This window comes from Vulpes lagopus, chromosome 19, assembly GCF_018345385.1.
Source record: "Vulpes lagopus strain Blue_001 chromosome 19, ASM1834538v1, whole genome shotgun sequence".
Taxonomy (NCBI): domain Eukaryota; kingdom Metazoa; phylum Chordata; class Mammalia; order Carnivora; family Canidae; genus Vulpes; species Vulpes lagopus.
The window spans coordinates 2243510-2261683 of record NC_054842.1 but is presented as its reverse complement, the minus strand read 5'-3'; the positions used below and the strand labels follow the sequence as shown (position 1 = coordinate 2261683).

At 37.5% G+C, this 18174-nt stretch overlaps 2 protein-coding genes across 5 annotated transcripts in view; both read left to right on the top strand.

Annotated features, from left to right (window-relative positions):
- Window positions 1-3083, top strand: part of TOPAZ1 (testis and ovary specific PAZ domain containing 1) — an 80641-nt gene extending 77558 nt beyond the window's left edge. The window contains exon 20 of the mRNA XM_041733741.1: window positions 1470-3083. Coding sequence (XP_041589675.1) covers window positions 1470-1689 — 220 coding nt within the window. The 3' untranslated portion in view covers window positions 1690-3083. The remainder of the gene's footprint in view (window positions 1-1469) is intronic.
- A 351-nt stretch (window positions 3084-3434) lies between these two features.
- Window positions 3435-18174, top strand: part of TCAIM (T cell activation inhibitor, mitochondrial) — a 54516-nt gene continuing 39776 nt past the window's right edge. For 3 of the 4 annotated variants that reach the window (XR_005984563.1, XR_005984562.1, XM_041733747.1), the window contains exons 1-2: window positions 3436-3648; window positions 16287-16359. Coding sequence is in view for 2 of the 4 variants with exons in the window: in XM_041733747.1 (XP_041589681.1) it covers window positions 16331-16359 (29 nt within the window). In the remaining 2 variants the exon portion in view is untranslated. Of the gene's footprint in view, window positions 3649-16286; window positions 16360-18174 lie in introns of all 4 variants that reach the window. The other variant, XM_041733748.1, reaches the window with a different exon arrangement.

Sequence of the window (18174 nt, the reverse complement as noted above, 5' to 3'; positions counted from 1 at the left end):
TATAAGTGGCATGAGGCATTTGGGCTCCCCAACCCAAGAAGGGTTTGGTTTTCTTTTAGCTTCCCATTACCCACATATATCAACCTTTTTATTCATTTTGAATTTGGTGGGTGTTTGTGACTTCAGTGCATAACTAGTGAAATGCCTAAATCTTTAACTTTGTCACAAACAATATGATTTTCTCTATTTTTATCATCATACTGACACCTGCCTTGTTACACTCACCTCTCTCAGAATTTTATTCTTTATACTGAAAAACCTGTACCTAGTTGGCATAAGCCCAATCTGCTAGCTTCTAGGCACCACTCTCTAAGCCAGAGTGTAGTAGAAGGCACCTGACCAATCCTTCTTCTCTGTAACCATTTGTTCAACTTGGTGTGACCAAGTTGAAGTCCTCACTGCCACCACTCCATGTACCACACTAAGGTTTTTGGTTTTTTTTTTCACACTAAGGTATTAATGCAAGTAGGCTCATTCTTGTGCCTTGCTCTTGGGCCCTACAAGTGCCAAGAGCAGGATGCAGTGAATACAAAACAACTGATGCCTAATATAACAGCCACATCTCTATTTTAAATACTTCTCACTCCCTATCCCTTAGGATAAACAGTCATATGAATTTTATGAAATTTGGAGACTGGTAGAAGAGTTATTAGAAAAGTAAATTCTAGCACTTAGTGAAGAATCTTAAATCAAGACTAAAGAAAATAACTGGAAATTTGGTAAAGATATATAATTACAATTCTGTTACCAAATGTTAGCTGTTAAGTATATGCTTATAATTAAAAATAGCAAATATCAAGGTAAAACATATGACCGTTAGTAACTTTAATTTTGTATTCTTGGTGTACATTACAATGAAGAGTTATGCAATTATCAACTTTCAAGATACAGAGAGAGGCTATTAGCCGTGTTCTAGATCAGTGTTTTTCAAACTATGGGTTGTAGTGCATTTGTGTGGTGAAATCAGTTTAGGGTATTACAACCACATTATTTTTTTTTTAAGATGTATGTATTTATTTGAAAGAGGAAAAAAGCATGCATGGGGGAAGGGCAAAGGGAGAGGGAGAGAAAGTTTTAAGTAGACTCATTGCTGAAAGTTTTAAGTAGACTCATTGCCTCAATCTCATGACCCTGAGATCAGGGCCTGAAACAGAAACTAAAAGTTGGAACCTTAACCAACTGTGCCATGGAGGCACCTCTGCAACCATATTATTAAAATAAGTGAATAAAAGAGAGTAGAAAATAAGAGTACATTGTCATAAGGGTAAGTGTTTTCTGAAACTTTTCCATCTATGTATGAGGGTATATACTGGATCACAGTATAAACTGTGTGTGATGTTCAAAAAAATTTGAAAGCCACTATTAGAAGAATACAGTAAAAAAAACTCAAATCTTAGTACCAGTAAATGTAAATGACTGTCTTTTGAAGAAACTATAGTTTCTGACTTTGTAAGGTGTTCACTTTGTAGATGTGAAGAAAACAAATCTTGGAGCAAGGATGATTATCAAGCTGCAGTGGAAAGGTTAATTATGGCTGCTCGTATATCGGATCCAAAGCTCTTCATTAAGCATATGACTGTCAATGTTAATAAGGAACAGGTTTATAGTTTGGAACATTGTTCTGCCCTGAAATGGTTGAAGGAGAATATGAAGTGGGCTGGAAAGGTTTGGCTTTTCAGTAACCATTAGTTAATTAAGGCCTTTTTTTTTTTTTTAAGTTCAAGTAATCATTGTTGAAAATAAAAGGCAATAAAGACAGTTTTCACTATATTCACCTTTCGCCCTTTATTGTTTTATACTAAGTTAATAGTTTCCAAACTAAAAATTGGGGTTAAAGGATGCAGATGGTTATCCATACTGGATAACCATTCAAATTGAATTCAAATTACTTTTTGACTTCTCTTTAACTTACGTAAACCTAAGTATGGTAAACCCCTATTTATTCTGAAATCCAAACAGTGGAAAATCACAATGTTTTGCAGCATTTAATAAGAGGGAGACATAAAAGGGAAAGTAACTGGAGTTTTCAGATAAACCTTTAGGGGTATGAAATAAGTTTAGTGTATACACAGTACAGAGGCTAAATCCTATTCTGCATATGTAATCTAGAATAGTAAATACTATTCAAAAATGATTCAAACACCAAGATTCGAGAGCAGCTTGAGTTATACCAAAAAATTTTAAATTACTCTCTGAATAACTGTATCTTAGAATGTACATATTTTGAAAATTTGTAGTTTGTTACATTAAGTATGACTAAAGAAAACAGTATTTTAAACATACACCACAACCTAAATACTCTAACAAGGACTGTTCCTAACTACCTTAGGAAGTTAAAACTCCTTTTCTGAAGTCTTCCTTCAGATCTTTAGCACAGTCATTTTCCAAGGTGATCATTCTCAGTCCTTGATTTGATATTTTAAACCATAATCTTAAATCATTTAGAGAAAAACCCTGAATAAGGTGAGTAATAAAAGATAAGTCATGACTAGGAGAACTAAAGTATTTCTTAAAGTTCTCAAAACAGGATAATAGCATCACTGGATTAAGTCCATACACTCCCAAGACTAAAAAAAGTTAATTCCTAGCACGTAGCAAAATGCCAATTACCATATGATGAGACGTGAAATGAACACTATTGGGAATGGGATATGGGAAGTAAGGCAACGACTTAAACATGCTCAATTCTCTAGTATGAAAAACCGGCTAACTCTTAACTGCTCTAACTTAAATAGCACCTAGAAAATAGATTAAGTTTGGAGATTACTACCATCGGTTTGAGGGCCTTTGAGGACAAGTGAAAAATGTAAGTGGACACTTATAAGTTAGTCCTTCCTAAAGATGGAAATTTGAAAACCAAAGAAAGGAATTCGAAAAAGATGAGACTGTTTAGTGCTGGTGGCCAGGATGCATTTGAAAAGATTAAAATGGAAAAAGAAAAAAGATTAAAATGCTAAAGATGGTAAGTTAAGCTTTTAGGAAAAAAAATGGGATCGAATGGAATGGATTACAAGGGACCAAGTTGTTTTAAGTCAAGAGTAAGAGTCCTTAGGGATGGAGCAAATAGGTTTTTTGTTTTTTTGTTTTGTTTTGTTTTTGTTTTCTCTGTCAGCAGTACCAAAAGGTAGGGAAAAGAGCGGTTGTTGCATTTGCCTCATTTCATTTATGGCTGTTCCCAGGGTTAAAGCTACAAAAGCAAAAATAAAGCCAAAACCCGAGATGAATCGTTGTTTTAAGAGGGGTGGGGGCAATGCTCGTTTGATGATAGCCAGATACTGAAGGGACCAAAGTCAAAAAGTAAACTGGAGAAAACGTCTAAGAATCAGCTCTACCTGTGTAAGAAATGCCACGAGGACCTGTAGTATCAGGCACTCTCCGCGGAAAGCTCTCAGGGCCCGCTCGCCCCCTCCCCGGGCGCCCGGCGCATGCGCGCCCCCCCCCCCCCCCCCCCCGTCCCCTCAGCTCCCGCGCCAGCGCGCGTTCGGCCGCCCTCCTCCCCGGCCTGTCCACTCGGTTCCGGGCAGGCCGCGCCACCTGCCGCCTGGTCCTGGCCGACGCCCGCCGGCCTAGCTCGCCCCGTCTCGGAGTGCGTGTTCGTATCTCCCGAAGCTTTCCGCGGAACGCCCGGAGCCCCCTCCCGGCCGGGCGGTAAGCGGGCGACCGAGGACGGCAGCCCGGCCAGCTGGCCCCAGCTGTGGGCACGGGCGCGGGGCCGCTGGGGGGGTTCCCCCACGTCCGGCTGCGCGCAGGCGCGCGGGGAGCAGGGCCGGGCCCGCGTCGGCCAATGAGGGCGCAAGTTCTGTAGCCGCCGCGGCCGGCGCGCGACCGGGGGCCTCGGGGGCGGGGGCCCGGCGACCACTCCCCGTAGGACGCTGGGAGCCTGTGGAGCGGGACGAGGGCGGGTGGGAGCGCCGGGCCCTGCGGGAGAGGTGGGGCGGCGGGGACGGCGGTGCGCATGCGCGCCCGCAAGGCCCTGAGGGGGGCGCCCTTTCCCCGGTCCGGGGCGGATCCTGCGTCGGGTCCCGGGCGGGCGGGGCCGTAGGGCCTCGGCTGACGCCCCGGGCAGAGTCCGCCTGGGACGGCGGGCGGGCGGGCTTGGGGACGGCCGCGCCGCCTCTGCTGTCCTGGTGTTGTAGACGGCTTACGGTTGTCGCCGGCTGTCCTGTTTCCCGAAGCCCTTGCCGTATTGCTGTGGTTCAAACCTCATAGCAAAAGATTTAGGAAGGAATCTAATGAACCTAGGGACTTTGCTCTTGCTATAATTTGTTAACTTATTTGTAGGACTTCATGCTTTGCCTTTTTTGCTTCCCTGGGAAGTAGTCAAAAGCAATGAAAAATAGTCTGCTTTTATTTCTCCTTGAGCAAACTGCTCTTAAAAACCTCGCAATATAGTTACTAAGATAAGTCACAGGTTTTTTTTTTTTTAATTTTTTTAACTATTTATTTATGATAGTCACAGAGAGAGAGAGAGAGGCAGAGACACAGGCAGAGGGAGAAGCAGGCTCCATGCACCGGGAGCCCGACGTGGGACTCGATCCCGGGTCTCCAGGATCGCGCCCTGGGCCAAAGGCAGACGCTAAACCACTGAGCCACCCAGGGGTCCCCAATAAGTCACGGTTTAAATGAGAGTAACCTGAGAATATTAAACTTTGTTCAGTTACTTTCAAGTAAAAATTGTGCCAAATGGCCAACGACCAATCCTAGGACCTTTATTTAACATATACTTACTGCTTCTGTATCAGAGAAAACAAAACTTAAAAAAAAAAAAAACATAATTTGGCTTTTCCACCAAATTAGATATCTCTTTCTACTAGATTTGACCTCAAACTGCATAGATTTAATACCTCAGTACGGAGTTTAGGCTAAAAGAATTTTTCATTTTAACAAAATAAAAGCTAACATCACTATTAAATGGATGACAGTGGGCAGCCCAGGTAGCTCAGCGGTTTAGCGCCGCCTTCAGCCCAGGGCCTCATCCTGGAGTCCCACATCGGGCTCCCTGCATGGAGCCAGCTTCTTCCTCTCTCTCTCTCTCTCTCTCTCTCATAAATAAATAAAATATTTTTTTAAAAATTAATAGATGACAGTGGCCATTTACAATGGTTTGCAAATGAATTGTGACTTTCCATATCTAACCCCTTCATCCGGAGTGTTCTCCATCTCCTTGGAAAACCTTCCAAACTACCCGCCCTTCAGTCTAGGAGTACCAGAGAATTTCCCCATAATACACAGTGCATGGCTGTATTATTTCATTTACTATGTTTTATAATTATCTTTCTCTGGTTATTTTTCCTAAACTTCTTGGACAAGTGGAATCGTCTTAATGGTTTTTTTTTTTTCTTATTCCCAATACTTTGCATAGAGCCTGGTACATAAGAACTTGGTAAATGCCTGTTAATAAATTAAGTATATTAAGGATCCAGAGTGCCTCACAAGTTTGAAGAGTTAGATATTTTACAGCATGCCCAAGCCAAGCCTTTTCCAAATGGAAGAATAGTAGGCTACATGGAATATGTGCAAAAACGACCTGTGGAAAAATTTGGAGACAAGAACCCTGCAATTTGACCTGGTGCCCCAGGCTTTCAGGCTATTTCTCACTAGCAAATGAGAGCACCCAACTGTACTCTGAAGCAGATTTTCTATCTACTAAAACTCATTGACTTTCATGGGTAGTTCAGTCCTATTAGGGAAAGAATCATAGATCTAAATCTTCTTGTCTTGTTAGCAATCACATTTCTCATAGTAAATTAAAAAGTTGACATTGTAGTTATCAGTCAAGCCCCTTATGATTTTATTTTCCTTTCCCTGGGGCCTGTTTATTTCTGGCTAGAAATATGAAATTGGATTCTTGGTCTTGCAGAGATAAGGACTGACCCAAAAACTGTACCACATGAAGAGGCAAGCAGCCATGCCTGCCTGTGGGCTGAAGTGTAACTTTGTTTACACTTATAGTTTTTTTTTAAGCTCCGAAGTAGATAAACCATACAGAAAAGAAAGAACTATTAAAGGAAAACTTAAAAATTATTTGATTTTTCCACGTACAATCAAGTATCTAGAGAGATTTCCTAAGTTTGTTAAAGAAGTATTTTTAATCCTGTAAAAACTTAAGTGTGCATCAGAATCCCAAAATCATGTTAAAACAGATTGCTGGACTGCACCCAGTTTCTGATTCTGCAGGACTGGGGCAAAGCCTGATAATTTGCATTTCTAACAAGTTCCCAGATATGATGTTCCATCTTTGACAACTAATGCCCTAAAGGTTATTTCCTGTTTCTTCTTTTGTTTCTTCTCCCCACCTTTCCAAAACTGGATCCTGATCTCATCATGCTTTCCCTGTCACTAGTGGTCACAGCCCACTCTTCAAAGAGATCATACTGGAAATACTTTAAAAACTCATCGGACTCCAGAGGGAAACCACACATTTTCCTGTCTGATTCTTCAGCAGAACCAGAAAAAAAATACTTTTATTTTTTTCCAATGATTTGAAATTGGAAACAATCATCTTAGAATAATAATTTCATTGACTGTATATCAGAATTAAATTAATATCTTTTATATATACAGGCATTTTCCTGTAGAAATATGAGTTGGCCACCATTGGCAGGAAGGAGAGATTGTTCGCAAAAGGCAAAGAAGCTCTCTTTCCTCTCATGTTATCCACCTCTCAGTTGAGAAAACTGCTTTATTAATTCTTTAAAAGTGCAGTTCCAAAAAATAAAAATGCAGTTCCCACAGCACAATATAATTTTATTATACTCACTTAAGTTTTTTTGTTTGAAGAGAAATACCACCGTGAAAACGTTTTTATTACTTAGCAAGTGCTAATTTGTCTTTGAATAACAAGAATAAACAGCAGTATTTATTTGTTCTGATAGATTTTTCCCTAAAGTTTATTAAATTAAATCATTCATTTGTAATTTTTGACTTGTTTGTAGCCTTGCACTGTTTTTTTTAAGACTTTCACACACCCTTATGATAATTCTGAGTTTTCAAATTATGAAATTTGTTTTTGGATGTCTAAACACCTGTTCTACCTATATGTAAGACCTTATTAGGAGGGGGAAAAGGAATTCTGCACAAGTTTGTATACCGTGAATAATATAATGATAATAGTTGCCACTTACATGAATTTTCTATTTGCCAGATGTTGCTGAATCCCTTATGTACATTATTATATCTAAGTTTCACAAAAATCCTGAGGCAGATAGCCCCTACTTTTACACATCATATACTCCTTAAAACATGTACAAAAGGGGATCCCTGGGTGGCGCAGCGGTTTAGCGCCTGCCTTCAGCCCAGGGCGCGATCCTGGAGACCCGGGATCGAATCCCATGTCAGGCTCCCGGTGCATGGAGCCTGCTTCTCCCTCTGCCTATGTCCCTGCCTCTCTCTCTCTCTCTGTGACTATCATAAATAAATAAAAAATTAAAAAATAAAATAAAATTAAAAAAAAAAACATGTACAAAAGTCTAATGTGGGATTCCATATCCAGAGAGCTAAAAAATAATTACAATATTCTAGAGTACATTTTAACTTTTAGAAATAGTCTGTAATGGATATTTCCAGGATTTTATATATCAAGATTTTTTTTCTTAAACACACAGTGCATATAACTTCCTGTCTAGTCCAGTGAGCACCAGATCAAGGACAAACAATGATATCTGTATTTATTATTGTTTAATTTGTATTAAATTTGTTAGTCTTTACTGCTAGTATTAGAATTACAGTTCTTCCCTTTTGATAAAAACAAAAGTCAAAAAAAAATTTAAAAAAAAAAAGTCAATAAAAAACTGGCATTTTCTACAATAAAGTTTCTGACTAAACTACTTCTATCTCTAGCAGACCATACCACAGTATTAGTTGCAAGTATTCTCTCAGCTAATGAACATTTTTAAATCTTGAATTAAAGGGCAATTGGGGTGACAGTACATATTATATAGGTGTTTCTACTGTAATCACACACACATTTCTGGAAATCCTGATATCTTACAGGACAGGACACTAAAATAACAGGGTTCATGAAGAAAAAATCCACACTACTTAAAACAAGACGTGTGGAAGTCTCCAGCTTTTTCATCTGCACTAACAGCTTTTCATAGTGCTTGATGTTGTGAAAAATGCAAGGGATACTTGAAGCTACTGGACATCAGTTTGTAAGCCAAAAGAAGGAACTATTGCATATGACTGAGGCCTTTGTAATTGTAGAAAGACCACCTCTGATCACTCCAAACCTTTAACGTGTTGGGATAAACTGCATAGGATATAGCATCTTTTCCCTATTCACCAATTGCACATATGCTAATTCACATTAAAGAAACTTATTTTATAGCAGAACAGACAGCTTTTGAACTATCTGTATTATTTACTAGATGAGGAAAGGTGAAATAACTTTACTGAATAATAGTAATAATAATCCCATTCAGGAAGGTGAAATAACTTGCCCCACTGCTCACACAGTTAAGTGCCAGAATCAAGATTTGAATACAGATCTCAGGGCAACTTGCTTTCCACAGACTGCCATCTCTGGCAGTGTCATGTTAACTTAAAACATTTCTGCCTTGAACTGGCTTAGAACAGCACAGTCCAGTAGGAATATAGTATGAACCACAGATGTAATTTTACATTTTGTAGTAGTAAACAGCAGAAGACAATTAAAATCAGATTGTGTTTTACTTTTAAAAAAGCAAAAAGATGGGCAGCCCGGGTGGCTCAGAGGTTTAGCGCCGCCTTCGGCCCTGGGTCTGATCCTGGAGACCCGGGATCAAGTCCCACGTCGGGCTCCTGCATGGAGCCTGCTTCTCCCTCTACCTGTGTCTCTGCCTCTCTCTCTCTCTCTCTCTCTCTCCCTCTCTCTTTCTCCTCTCTCTCTGTCTCTCATGAATAAATAAAGTCTTTAAAAAAAAAAAAGCAAAAAGAAACAAAGATTAATTTTAATACATTGAATCAACATTTAATCAATATAAAAAAGTATTAATGAGAGATACTTTGCATTCTCTGTACTAAATCTTTAAAATGCAAAGCATACTTTACACTTAAAACAGGTCTCAATTTGGAGTAGTCACATGTGACTAGTGGCTGCCTCATCAGGTAGCTATCATGTGCCTACGTGCTAATTCTTTTTATTCTACTGCCATGTGAACTCTTTTTTTCCCTTTTTTTTTTTTAAAGGATTTTACTTATTTATTAGAGAGAGAGGGAGCTGGGGGAGAAGCGGAAAGGGGGACAAGCAGACTTAGCGCTGCGCACAGAGACTGATGTAGGGCTGGATCCCAGGACCCCTAGATCATGACCTGAGCCTAAATCAAGAGTCAGGCACTTAAGGAACTGAGCCACTGAGGTGTCCCCCATGGGAATCTTTTTAGGAAATCACCTACTCACCAGAAAAGCAAGCAGAAAAACACCTAACTCTTAACTTGTAATAGCCTTTTTCAACTTTAAGTTCTCTCTAAATCTAGAAAACATGGTTTACTGTTCAGACTTGTATTTAGGAATATTTCATTTTCATTGGGAAAATCCACTGTCACATTTCTGAGTATTAATGTCCTTTATTAGTCAATCACTGCACAATAGTAATTTTACCTTATGATTACAAAGTGGACAGCGGGGGATCCCTGGGTGGCTCAGCGGTTTAGCACCTGCCGTTGGCCCAGGGCATGATCCTGGAGTCCCACGTCGGGCTCCTGGCATGGAGCCTGCTTCTCCCTCCTCCTGTGTCTCTGCCTCTCTCTCTCTCTCTCTCTATGTCTATCATAAATAAATGAATAAATCTTTAAAAAAAAAAAGTGGACAGTGAATGTATAATTTTTCTGTACAGCTGAAAACCAGTACTTTAAGTACAGAAACTTGTTTATTTATATAAATTCAAGTTAGTACAGAAACTTTTTTTTGCTTTGATTATTTTTTACAGAAATGGTTCTGAAACAAGCTGCATAAGTTCTCTGCACACGCACACACAATTCTCTGCACAACATACTTTGTGCTCCATGTTTGAAAATCATTAAGGATGCATTCTCTATAATTTTTGCAATTTTGCTCTTGGTGATTCTTTGGAGACTAATTCTGAGCTAACTCTGAAGTTATAAAGCTGCTTTTTATGATAAACGAGCTTCTTTTCCTAGCAATTCTTATTCATAAATGTTTAGATATATAAGTTTAGTGTAATTTGGCTCTCTGCCTGTAAAACTCTTTATGAATCAAATTTGAAAGTCTTTCCTAAATTCTTTTCAAATTTTTTGATTGTCTTTATAGTGTGCCTTAATTTTCAAACTTCAAAACGTATTTTTCAAATCAGTTATAACAGTTTCTTTTCAGCGTTGTATTTGTTTTGATGTCTTGCTTTTGACAATGTATAGTAGAGCATGTTGTTTGGATCACCTACCTTATTCATCAGATGGAGACATTTTGATTTTAGGTCTTTCTAAGATACTGCTGCAAAAGACAAAACAGGTTGCATTGTGGTATTGTAGGCCAAGGTGCTTTGCATTGTTCGGTAATTCTGGCTTTCATGGGTGCTTTTAGGATCACTTTATGCTGAATAATGGATGTTGGGTAGAACATGGCTGCGTATTTCATGTTTCCCACCCATATTTTTGGACGGTCATATGCCTCTCAAGTATTTCTCATTTTTTATGCAGTTTTAGCTCATTTATTAGTATCTTTGCCATTAAATGGCATACATTTTCTAAATAATATGAAAAATAAGGGGTGCCTGGCTGGCTCAGTCAGAAGAGCGAGCGACTCTTGATCTCGGGGTTATGAATTTGAGCCCCACGTTGGATACAGAGATTCCTAAAAAAATCAATAAGTAAACTTTAATATAAAAAAATGAAATTTCATTATGTGTTGAGCTATATCTTCTTGAGCTAAATTGGGACTACAGCCTAGGACTGTCTTTGGACAGATGCTCCAGGGTTAGGGTCTTATTTATTTATTTTTAGATTTATTTATTTATTTATTCATGATAGACATAGAGTGAGAGAGAGAGAGAGAAAGAAAGGCAGAGAAACAAGCAGAGGGAGAAGCAGGCTCCATGCCGGGAGCTCGATGTGGGACTCGATCCTGGGACCCCAGGATCATGCTCTGGGCCAAAGGCAGGCACTAAACTGCCAAGCCACTCAGGGATCCCAGGGTCTTATTTTAAATACCAAGTGAACCACACCCTTTCATGTTATATTCAGGTTCTTCATTTAATTTGAATGCTAAAAGCATTGAATTAAAAAAGAATTTTAAGAACGGATGTCACATGTTCATTGTAAATAAACTAGGAAATTAAAAAAAATTAAAGCACTTAATATCCTATTACCTGGAAATAGCCAGTTACAGATCGCATATGTATATCCCTCTAGTTTTTTGTTTGTTTGTTTGTTTTGGGGTTTTTTTGTTTTGTTTTGTTTTTTTGGGTTTTTTTTGCAAGCTTTGAGCCTTGTATCTGTGCTGTCTTAACTAAGATTAGATTATTTGGTTATTTCTTGAGAAATAATTTGGTGAGAATTTAGTCCATCACAGATTGCATTGAACCTTTAGATAGTCTAAATGGTTCTTTTTCCTCATTGCATCTCCATTTGGTCTCAGAAATCTTCAGAATAGTAGGAGTATTTCTTGTATCTGTGTATTTGTCTCAAACAAAATTAAAGATGAATGGTTAAATAAAATCACCTTTTCTTTTTTAAGATTTTATTTATTCATGACAGACAGAGAGAGAGAGAGAGAGAGGCAGAGACACAGGCAGAGGGAGAAACAGGCTCCACACAAGAAGCCCAATGTGGGACTTGATCCCAGGACCCCGGAATCATGTCCTGAGGCGAAGGCAGGTGCTCAACCACTGAGCCACTCAGGCATCCCTAAAATCACCTTTTTAAACATTTAAATAGATGCCTCTAAACACGTTCTGCATCCCAGAGACTCTTGCCACATCAGTCAACCAGAAAATAAAGTATCCATTGTTGTTTGAATATGTACATTTTTAAAGGCTATTCTTGATTGGCCTTAAAAAACATAATTCTATTATTCTATTAATGGCAGTTATGCTTCATTACATTATCTTGGTTCAGGTATATTAATACATCATAAAAATATTTTTTGTGGAGGGATTGGGGTATGGGGAAAGGGAGAGAGAGAGAGACTCTTAAGCAGGCTCCACACCCAGCACAGAGCCTGACATGGGGCTCGATCTCATGATCCTGGGATCATGACCTGAGCTGAAATCAAGAGTTGGACCCTTAACCAACTAAGCCACCCAGGCACCCCTCATGTGAAGATTTTTTTAAGCATACTTAATGCTCAAGATTTGACAGAATATGATTTTAGAAACTAGTGGTTTGTTTTAAGGGACTGTTGCTCAATAGATCTCTGAAAGAATGGAATAATGGAGAGTGAGAAAGCTAAGAGCTTGATAATAGAGGGAAAGAGTTTTTTACCTGGTGATTATTGTGTGAATAATGTGGCATTTCAAGGCTTATTTAGGAACTACTTATAGGATTTTTTTTCTCATAGGGTTCTTTAAATCATTATGTCAGTTGACATGGATACCATACTGTAGTTGAAGATTTTCCTAAAATCTAAATTATTGGAAAAGATCATGTAATTAAAAATTTCTTCCCCCTTTTATCTGCTTGACTTCTTTTTTTAATTTTTGTAAGCTTGAAATTTTTTAAAAAATAAACTTTTTAGAATACTTTTAGGTTCACAGCAAAATATAGAGTTCCCAATATACTCCTTGTTCCTGATACACACAGTCTTCCATACTTGCATGGTACATTTGTTAGAATTCATGAACCTAACTGACACATCATTATCACCCAAAGTCCACAGCTTATATTAGGGTTCACTCTTGATGTTGTATATCCCTCTATTAGGGTTTTGATAAAAGTATTTTACGTATCAACCGTGGTAGTATAGAGAATAGTTTCACTGCCCTAAAAATCCTCTGCTCCACCTATTCATCCCTCTCTCCCCCAACCCCTGGCAACTACTGAACTTTTTACTGTTTCCATAGCTTTGCCTTTTCCAGAATATTATATAGTTGGAATCATATATTATATAATCTTTGCAAATTGGCTTCTGTCACTTAGTAATTTTTTTAAAGATTTTATTCATTTATGCATGAGAGACACAGAGAGAGAGAGGCAGAGACACAGGTAGAGGGAGAAGCAGGTTCCCTGCAGGGAGCCTGATATGGGACTCAATCCCAGGACCCCGGGATCATGCCCTGAGCCAAAGGCAGATGCTCAACCACTGAGCCACCCAGGTGACCCTGTCACTTAGTAATTTTTTATTTAAGTTTCCTCTATGTCTTTTTGTGGCTTGATGACTCATTTCTTTATCTTTTTTAAACTTTTAAAAAAATCTATGTTGAGTTTATTTAAACTAAAAAAAAGTTCACCCATTTCTTCTCTACTCACACCCCTCCTTTTGCAGCCACCAATCTGTTCCTATATTTATAAGCTTGGTGGGTTTTTTCATTTTGTTTTTGTTTTGTTTTGTTTTGTTTTTAGATCTCACATTTAAGAGAGATTGTGCAGTATTTGTCTTTCTTTGTCTGACTTATTTCACTTAGCATACTGTCCCTGAGATCCATCTATATTGTTGCAAATGGGAAGATTTCATTCTTTTTTATGGCTGAATAATATTTGATTGTGTGTGTGTATCACATTTTCTGTATTCATTCATCAATGGATACTTTGGTTGTGTCCATATCTTGGCTATTGTGAATAATGCTGCAAGAACATGAGGATGCATACATCTTTTTGAATTAGTGGTTTTGTTTTCTTTGGATAAATACCCAGAAGGAATTGTTGGATCATATGGTAGTTCAATCTTTAATTTTTTGAGGAACCTCTATACTGTTTTCCATAGTGGCTGCACCAATTTACATTCCCACCAACAGTGTACAAGGGTTTCCTTTTCTCCACATCCTCACCAACCCTTGTTATTTCTTTTGTCTTTTTGGTAGTAACCATTCTAACAGATATGAAGTATTATCTTATTGTAGTTTTCATTTGCATTTCCCTGATAATGAGGTTGAGCATCTTTTCATATGTCTGTTGGCCATTCTGTATGTCTTCTTTAGAAAAATGTCCATTCAAATCTTCTATTTTTTTTAAGATTTTATTTATTTATTCATGAGAGACACAGAGAGTGAGAGAGAGGCAGAGACACAGGCAGGGAGCCTGACATGGGACTCGATTCCAGGTCTCCAGGATCAGGCCCTGGGCTGAAGGCTGCGCTAAACCTCTGAGCCAATAGCCTTCTGCCTATTTTTTAATCAGATTGTTTGCTATTGAGTTGAGTTCTTTATGTATTTTGGATATTGGTCCCTTATTGGATTTTGCAGCTATTTTCTCCCAATAAATAGGTTGCTTTTTCATTTTGTTGATGGTTTCCTTTGCTGTGCAAAAGCTTTTTAATTTGATGTAGTCCTAATTGTTTCTTTTTGCTTAGTTACTTTTGCTTTTAGTTTCGGATTCAAAAAAGCATTGCCAAGACCTGTGTTAAAGAGCTGGCCACCTTTTTCTTTTTCTAGGAGTTTTATGCTTTTAGGTCTTGTGTTCAAGTCTTTAATCCATTTTGAATTAGTTTTTGTGTGTGGTATATGAGGTTCAGTTTCATTCTTTTGTATATGGCTGTCCAGTTTTCCCAACACCATTTCTTGAAGAGACTATCTTTTCCCCATGGTATACTCTTGGCTCCTTTGTCATAAATTAATTAACCATATATGCATAGATTTATTGGGGGCTCTCTATTCTGTCCTATTAATCTAAATGTCTGTTTTTATGTCATTATCATACTGTTCTAATTACTATCGCTTTGGAAGCTTCTTCCACATCTTTTCTTACATGGCTTGATGACCTTTTCTTTTTAGTGCTAAATAATATTCCATTGTCTGGATGTACTACAGTTTATTTATCCATTAACCTACTGAAAAAATCCTGACTGCTCCCAAGTTTTGGCAGTTATGGATAAAGCTACTATAAACATTGGTGTGCAGGTTTCTATGTAAACATAGTTTTTAGTTCATTTGAGTAAATACCAAGGAGTGTGATTGTGTGAGAGTGATCATGTGGTGAAAGTATGTTTGGTTTTGTAAGAAACTACCATACTGTCCTCCAAAGTGGCTGTGCCATTTTGCATTCCCACCAGCAGTAAGAATTCATTTTGCTCTACATCTTCATCAGCATTTAGTGTTGTCAATGCTCTGGACTTTGGATATTCTAATAGATGTGTAGTAGTATTTCGTTGTTGTTTTAATTTGCAGTTTGCTAATGATATATCGAACATCTTTTCCTTTGATTATTTACCATCTATATATCTTACTTGATGAGGTGTCCAAGTCTTTGGCCCATTTTTTTCATTGTTCAGAAACTTTTATTTACTATAAAGACAAAACACCAAAATGGAGATAACAACTCTTTTTCAAATATGTATATCTTTTGCAAATATTTCCTCCAGTCTGTGGTTTGTCTTCTCATTGTCTTTTGCAGAGCACAAGTTTTTACTTTTAAGGAAGTTCACTTTATCAATTCTTTTTTCATGGATCATGCCTCTGGTGTTTTATCTAAAAGTCATCAACATACCCAAAGTCATCTAGGTTTTTTTTCCTATATTACTTTCTAGGAGTTTGGTGATTTATGTTTAAGTTTGTGACCCATTTTGAGTAAATTTTTGTGAAGTGTATAAGGTCTCTACCTGGATTAATTTATTTGCATGTCGATGTCCAGTTGTTTTAGTACCATTTGTTGAAAAGATTATCTTTGCTCTAAAGATCAGTTGGCTGTATTTATGTGGATCTATTTCTGGGCTCTTTATTCTGTTCCATTGATCCATTTGTCTATTCTTTTACCAGTACCACACTGTCTTGATAACTATAGCTGTATAGTGAGTCTTGAAGTCAGGTAGTGTCATTCTTCCAACTTTGTTCTTCAATATTGAGTTGGCTATTCTGCGTCTTTTACTCGAGTTTGTCAATATCCATAAAATAACTTACTGGAGTTTTGATTGGGATTGTACTGAATCTGTAGATTCAATTTGTTGTCCTATAGATTAAGTTGGAAAGTACTGACATCTTGACAATATTGAGTCATCCTATCTATGGGCATGGGATATCTATTTATTTAATTCTTCTTTGATTTCAATTCATCATTTTTGTAATTTTACTCATTTAGATCTTGTACATATTTTGTCAGTTTTATAGATAAGCATTTCACTTGGGGGGGGGTGCTAATATAAACGGTAATGTTTTCGTTTCAAATTCTCTTTGTTCATCACTTGTATCTGCTTAACTTTTTAAGTGATTAATGGATGCCTGGGAATTGATGTACATATATATTCAGAAATGTTTTGCCACCTGAGACCTGTGAGAAGGTAAGCTTTGTAGTCCAATCTGTAATTAATACAGAAGGGGGATTCTGTTATGCATTTGGCTAATTTTAATTTATTGTTATTTTTCAAATTCTAAAATTATATAATGGTGGTGGAGGGCAGGAACAAAAAGAGAAAAAGAAAATTCATATGAATATCCAGGTCCTCCAAGAGTTCCTATTCAGGGCAGAAGGTGAAAAGAATACTATCTTTCAGAATAATTCAGTCTGAAAAGTTTAAGAGGAGGAAAGATAGAGTTTGTCCTTAGCACAGTTTTTGTCATGTTGCCCTCAACTCTGTTGCTATCAGATGGAAAACCACTTTACATTTAAATTGTATAGTAAGATCATTTGACTACTGTATTTGTTATTTATCATATATAATCTAAATCCTACTTCAAGAAAGGATTTAAGGAGTTCAACTATACAAATTTAATTGGCATTTTATAATAGGCATAATGAGCTAATTGAAAGACATCAGAAGTCCTGTAAAGAAAAAGATTATTGTGTTGAAAGGCAGAACTGATTAAACAATTACTCAGATGTCAAATTTAGTTCGGTTTCTTGGTAGCTAAGCCAAAAAAGGGAATAATAGTGTACATCTGGCTTCAAATATAAAACTAAAATACAATTTGACCTATTTCATAAAAATAATATGTGATGTTTCAGGTTCCTAAAACATATTTGGCAGTAATTAGTACTTTTAAATAACTATCCTGTAAATAGTCACTGTCAATGGAGGTTATTTAGGGGAAACAGACTTTTTCCACCAACTTGTATATGACAAAGATTATCAAAGAAAGGAAAACTTTCTCTAATTGAATTTATGACACAATTCTTAAGAGGTAGAGAGGGGAGAAGTAGAGGCAGGGAAACAAACAAACTGAGATACCGTGCCCTGAAAACTTGTTCTTCTGCAGATGTGGAGACATTCTTAAAAAAAAAAAAAAAAAAAAGACATTATTCATGTTGTGGTATCTTAATAATGTTCAACCACAGAAAAATAGACTAATATATTGTATTTTCATGCTCCAATACAAGGAGACGCCATAGGAGCCTAAAGGAATGCTTGGCCTCTTCACTCCATGCCGTTGATAGGCAGTGAATAGTAGTGATTGCATTATAGAACCACACTTTTCGAGCTTGTTTTATTCCAGTCTTCAGAAAACTATATTTTAATCATAATGCATACAATACAAGTTCCATAACAGGAGTTGCCCTTGCCACACACAATATCCAGTGATATTTTCTGTTGCATGTCTTCTCTTTTTTAATACTGGTCATGACCCTGTAGGTTAATTTTATCACACCATGGATCATGAAAAACACTGCTCTAGAGTAATTGCAGCGCAAATTCTTTGCTGTTAATTAGCAATCAAGTCATATGCTTTAAATATAAAATAGATACCAGTAGTGACATTCTGTTACTCCAGTCTGTAAATTCGCCAATCTCCTAAAGTGTCCTTAATGGCTCTCCATTTGATTTGACTCAAGGCAATGTTGCTCTTATCAGTTGAATAACTTTCTTTTTTGGAAAAATCCATATGATTTGACAAATTTCTCACCCTACATAGTCTGTGGTCTACAAAAATTAGAAGTAAATTGTACATGTATTTTTAAATGTACTTGAGATACTTATATTTAAAGAAATCCTCTAGTGCAGAGGTCAGCAAAGTATAGTCTGTGGGTCAGATGGGCCCACTACCTATTTATGTAAGTAAAGATCTATTTGACCATGGGCACACTCATTCATGTGCTTATTGTGGCTGCTTTCCCACTACAATGGCTAAGTAGAATAAGTCTAACACAGGCCATGTGG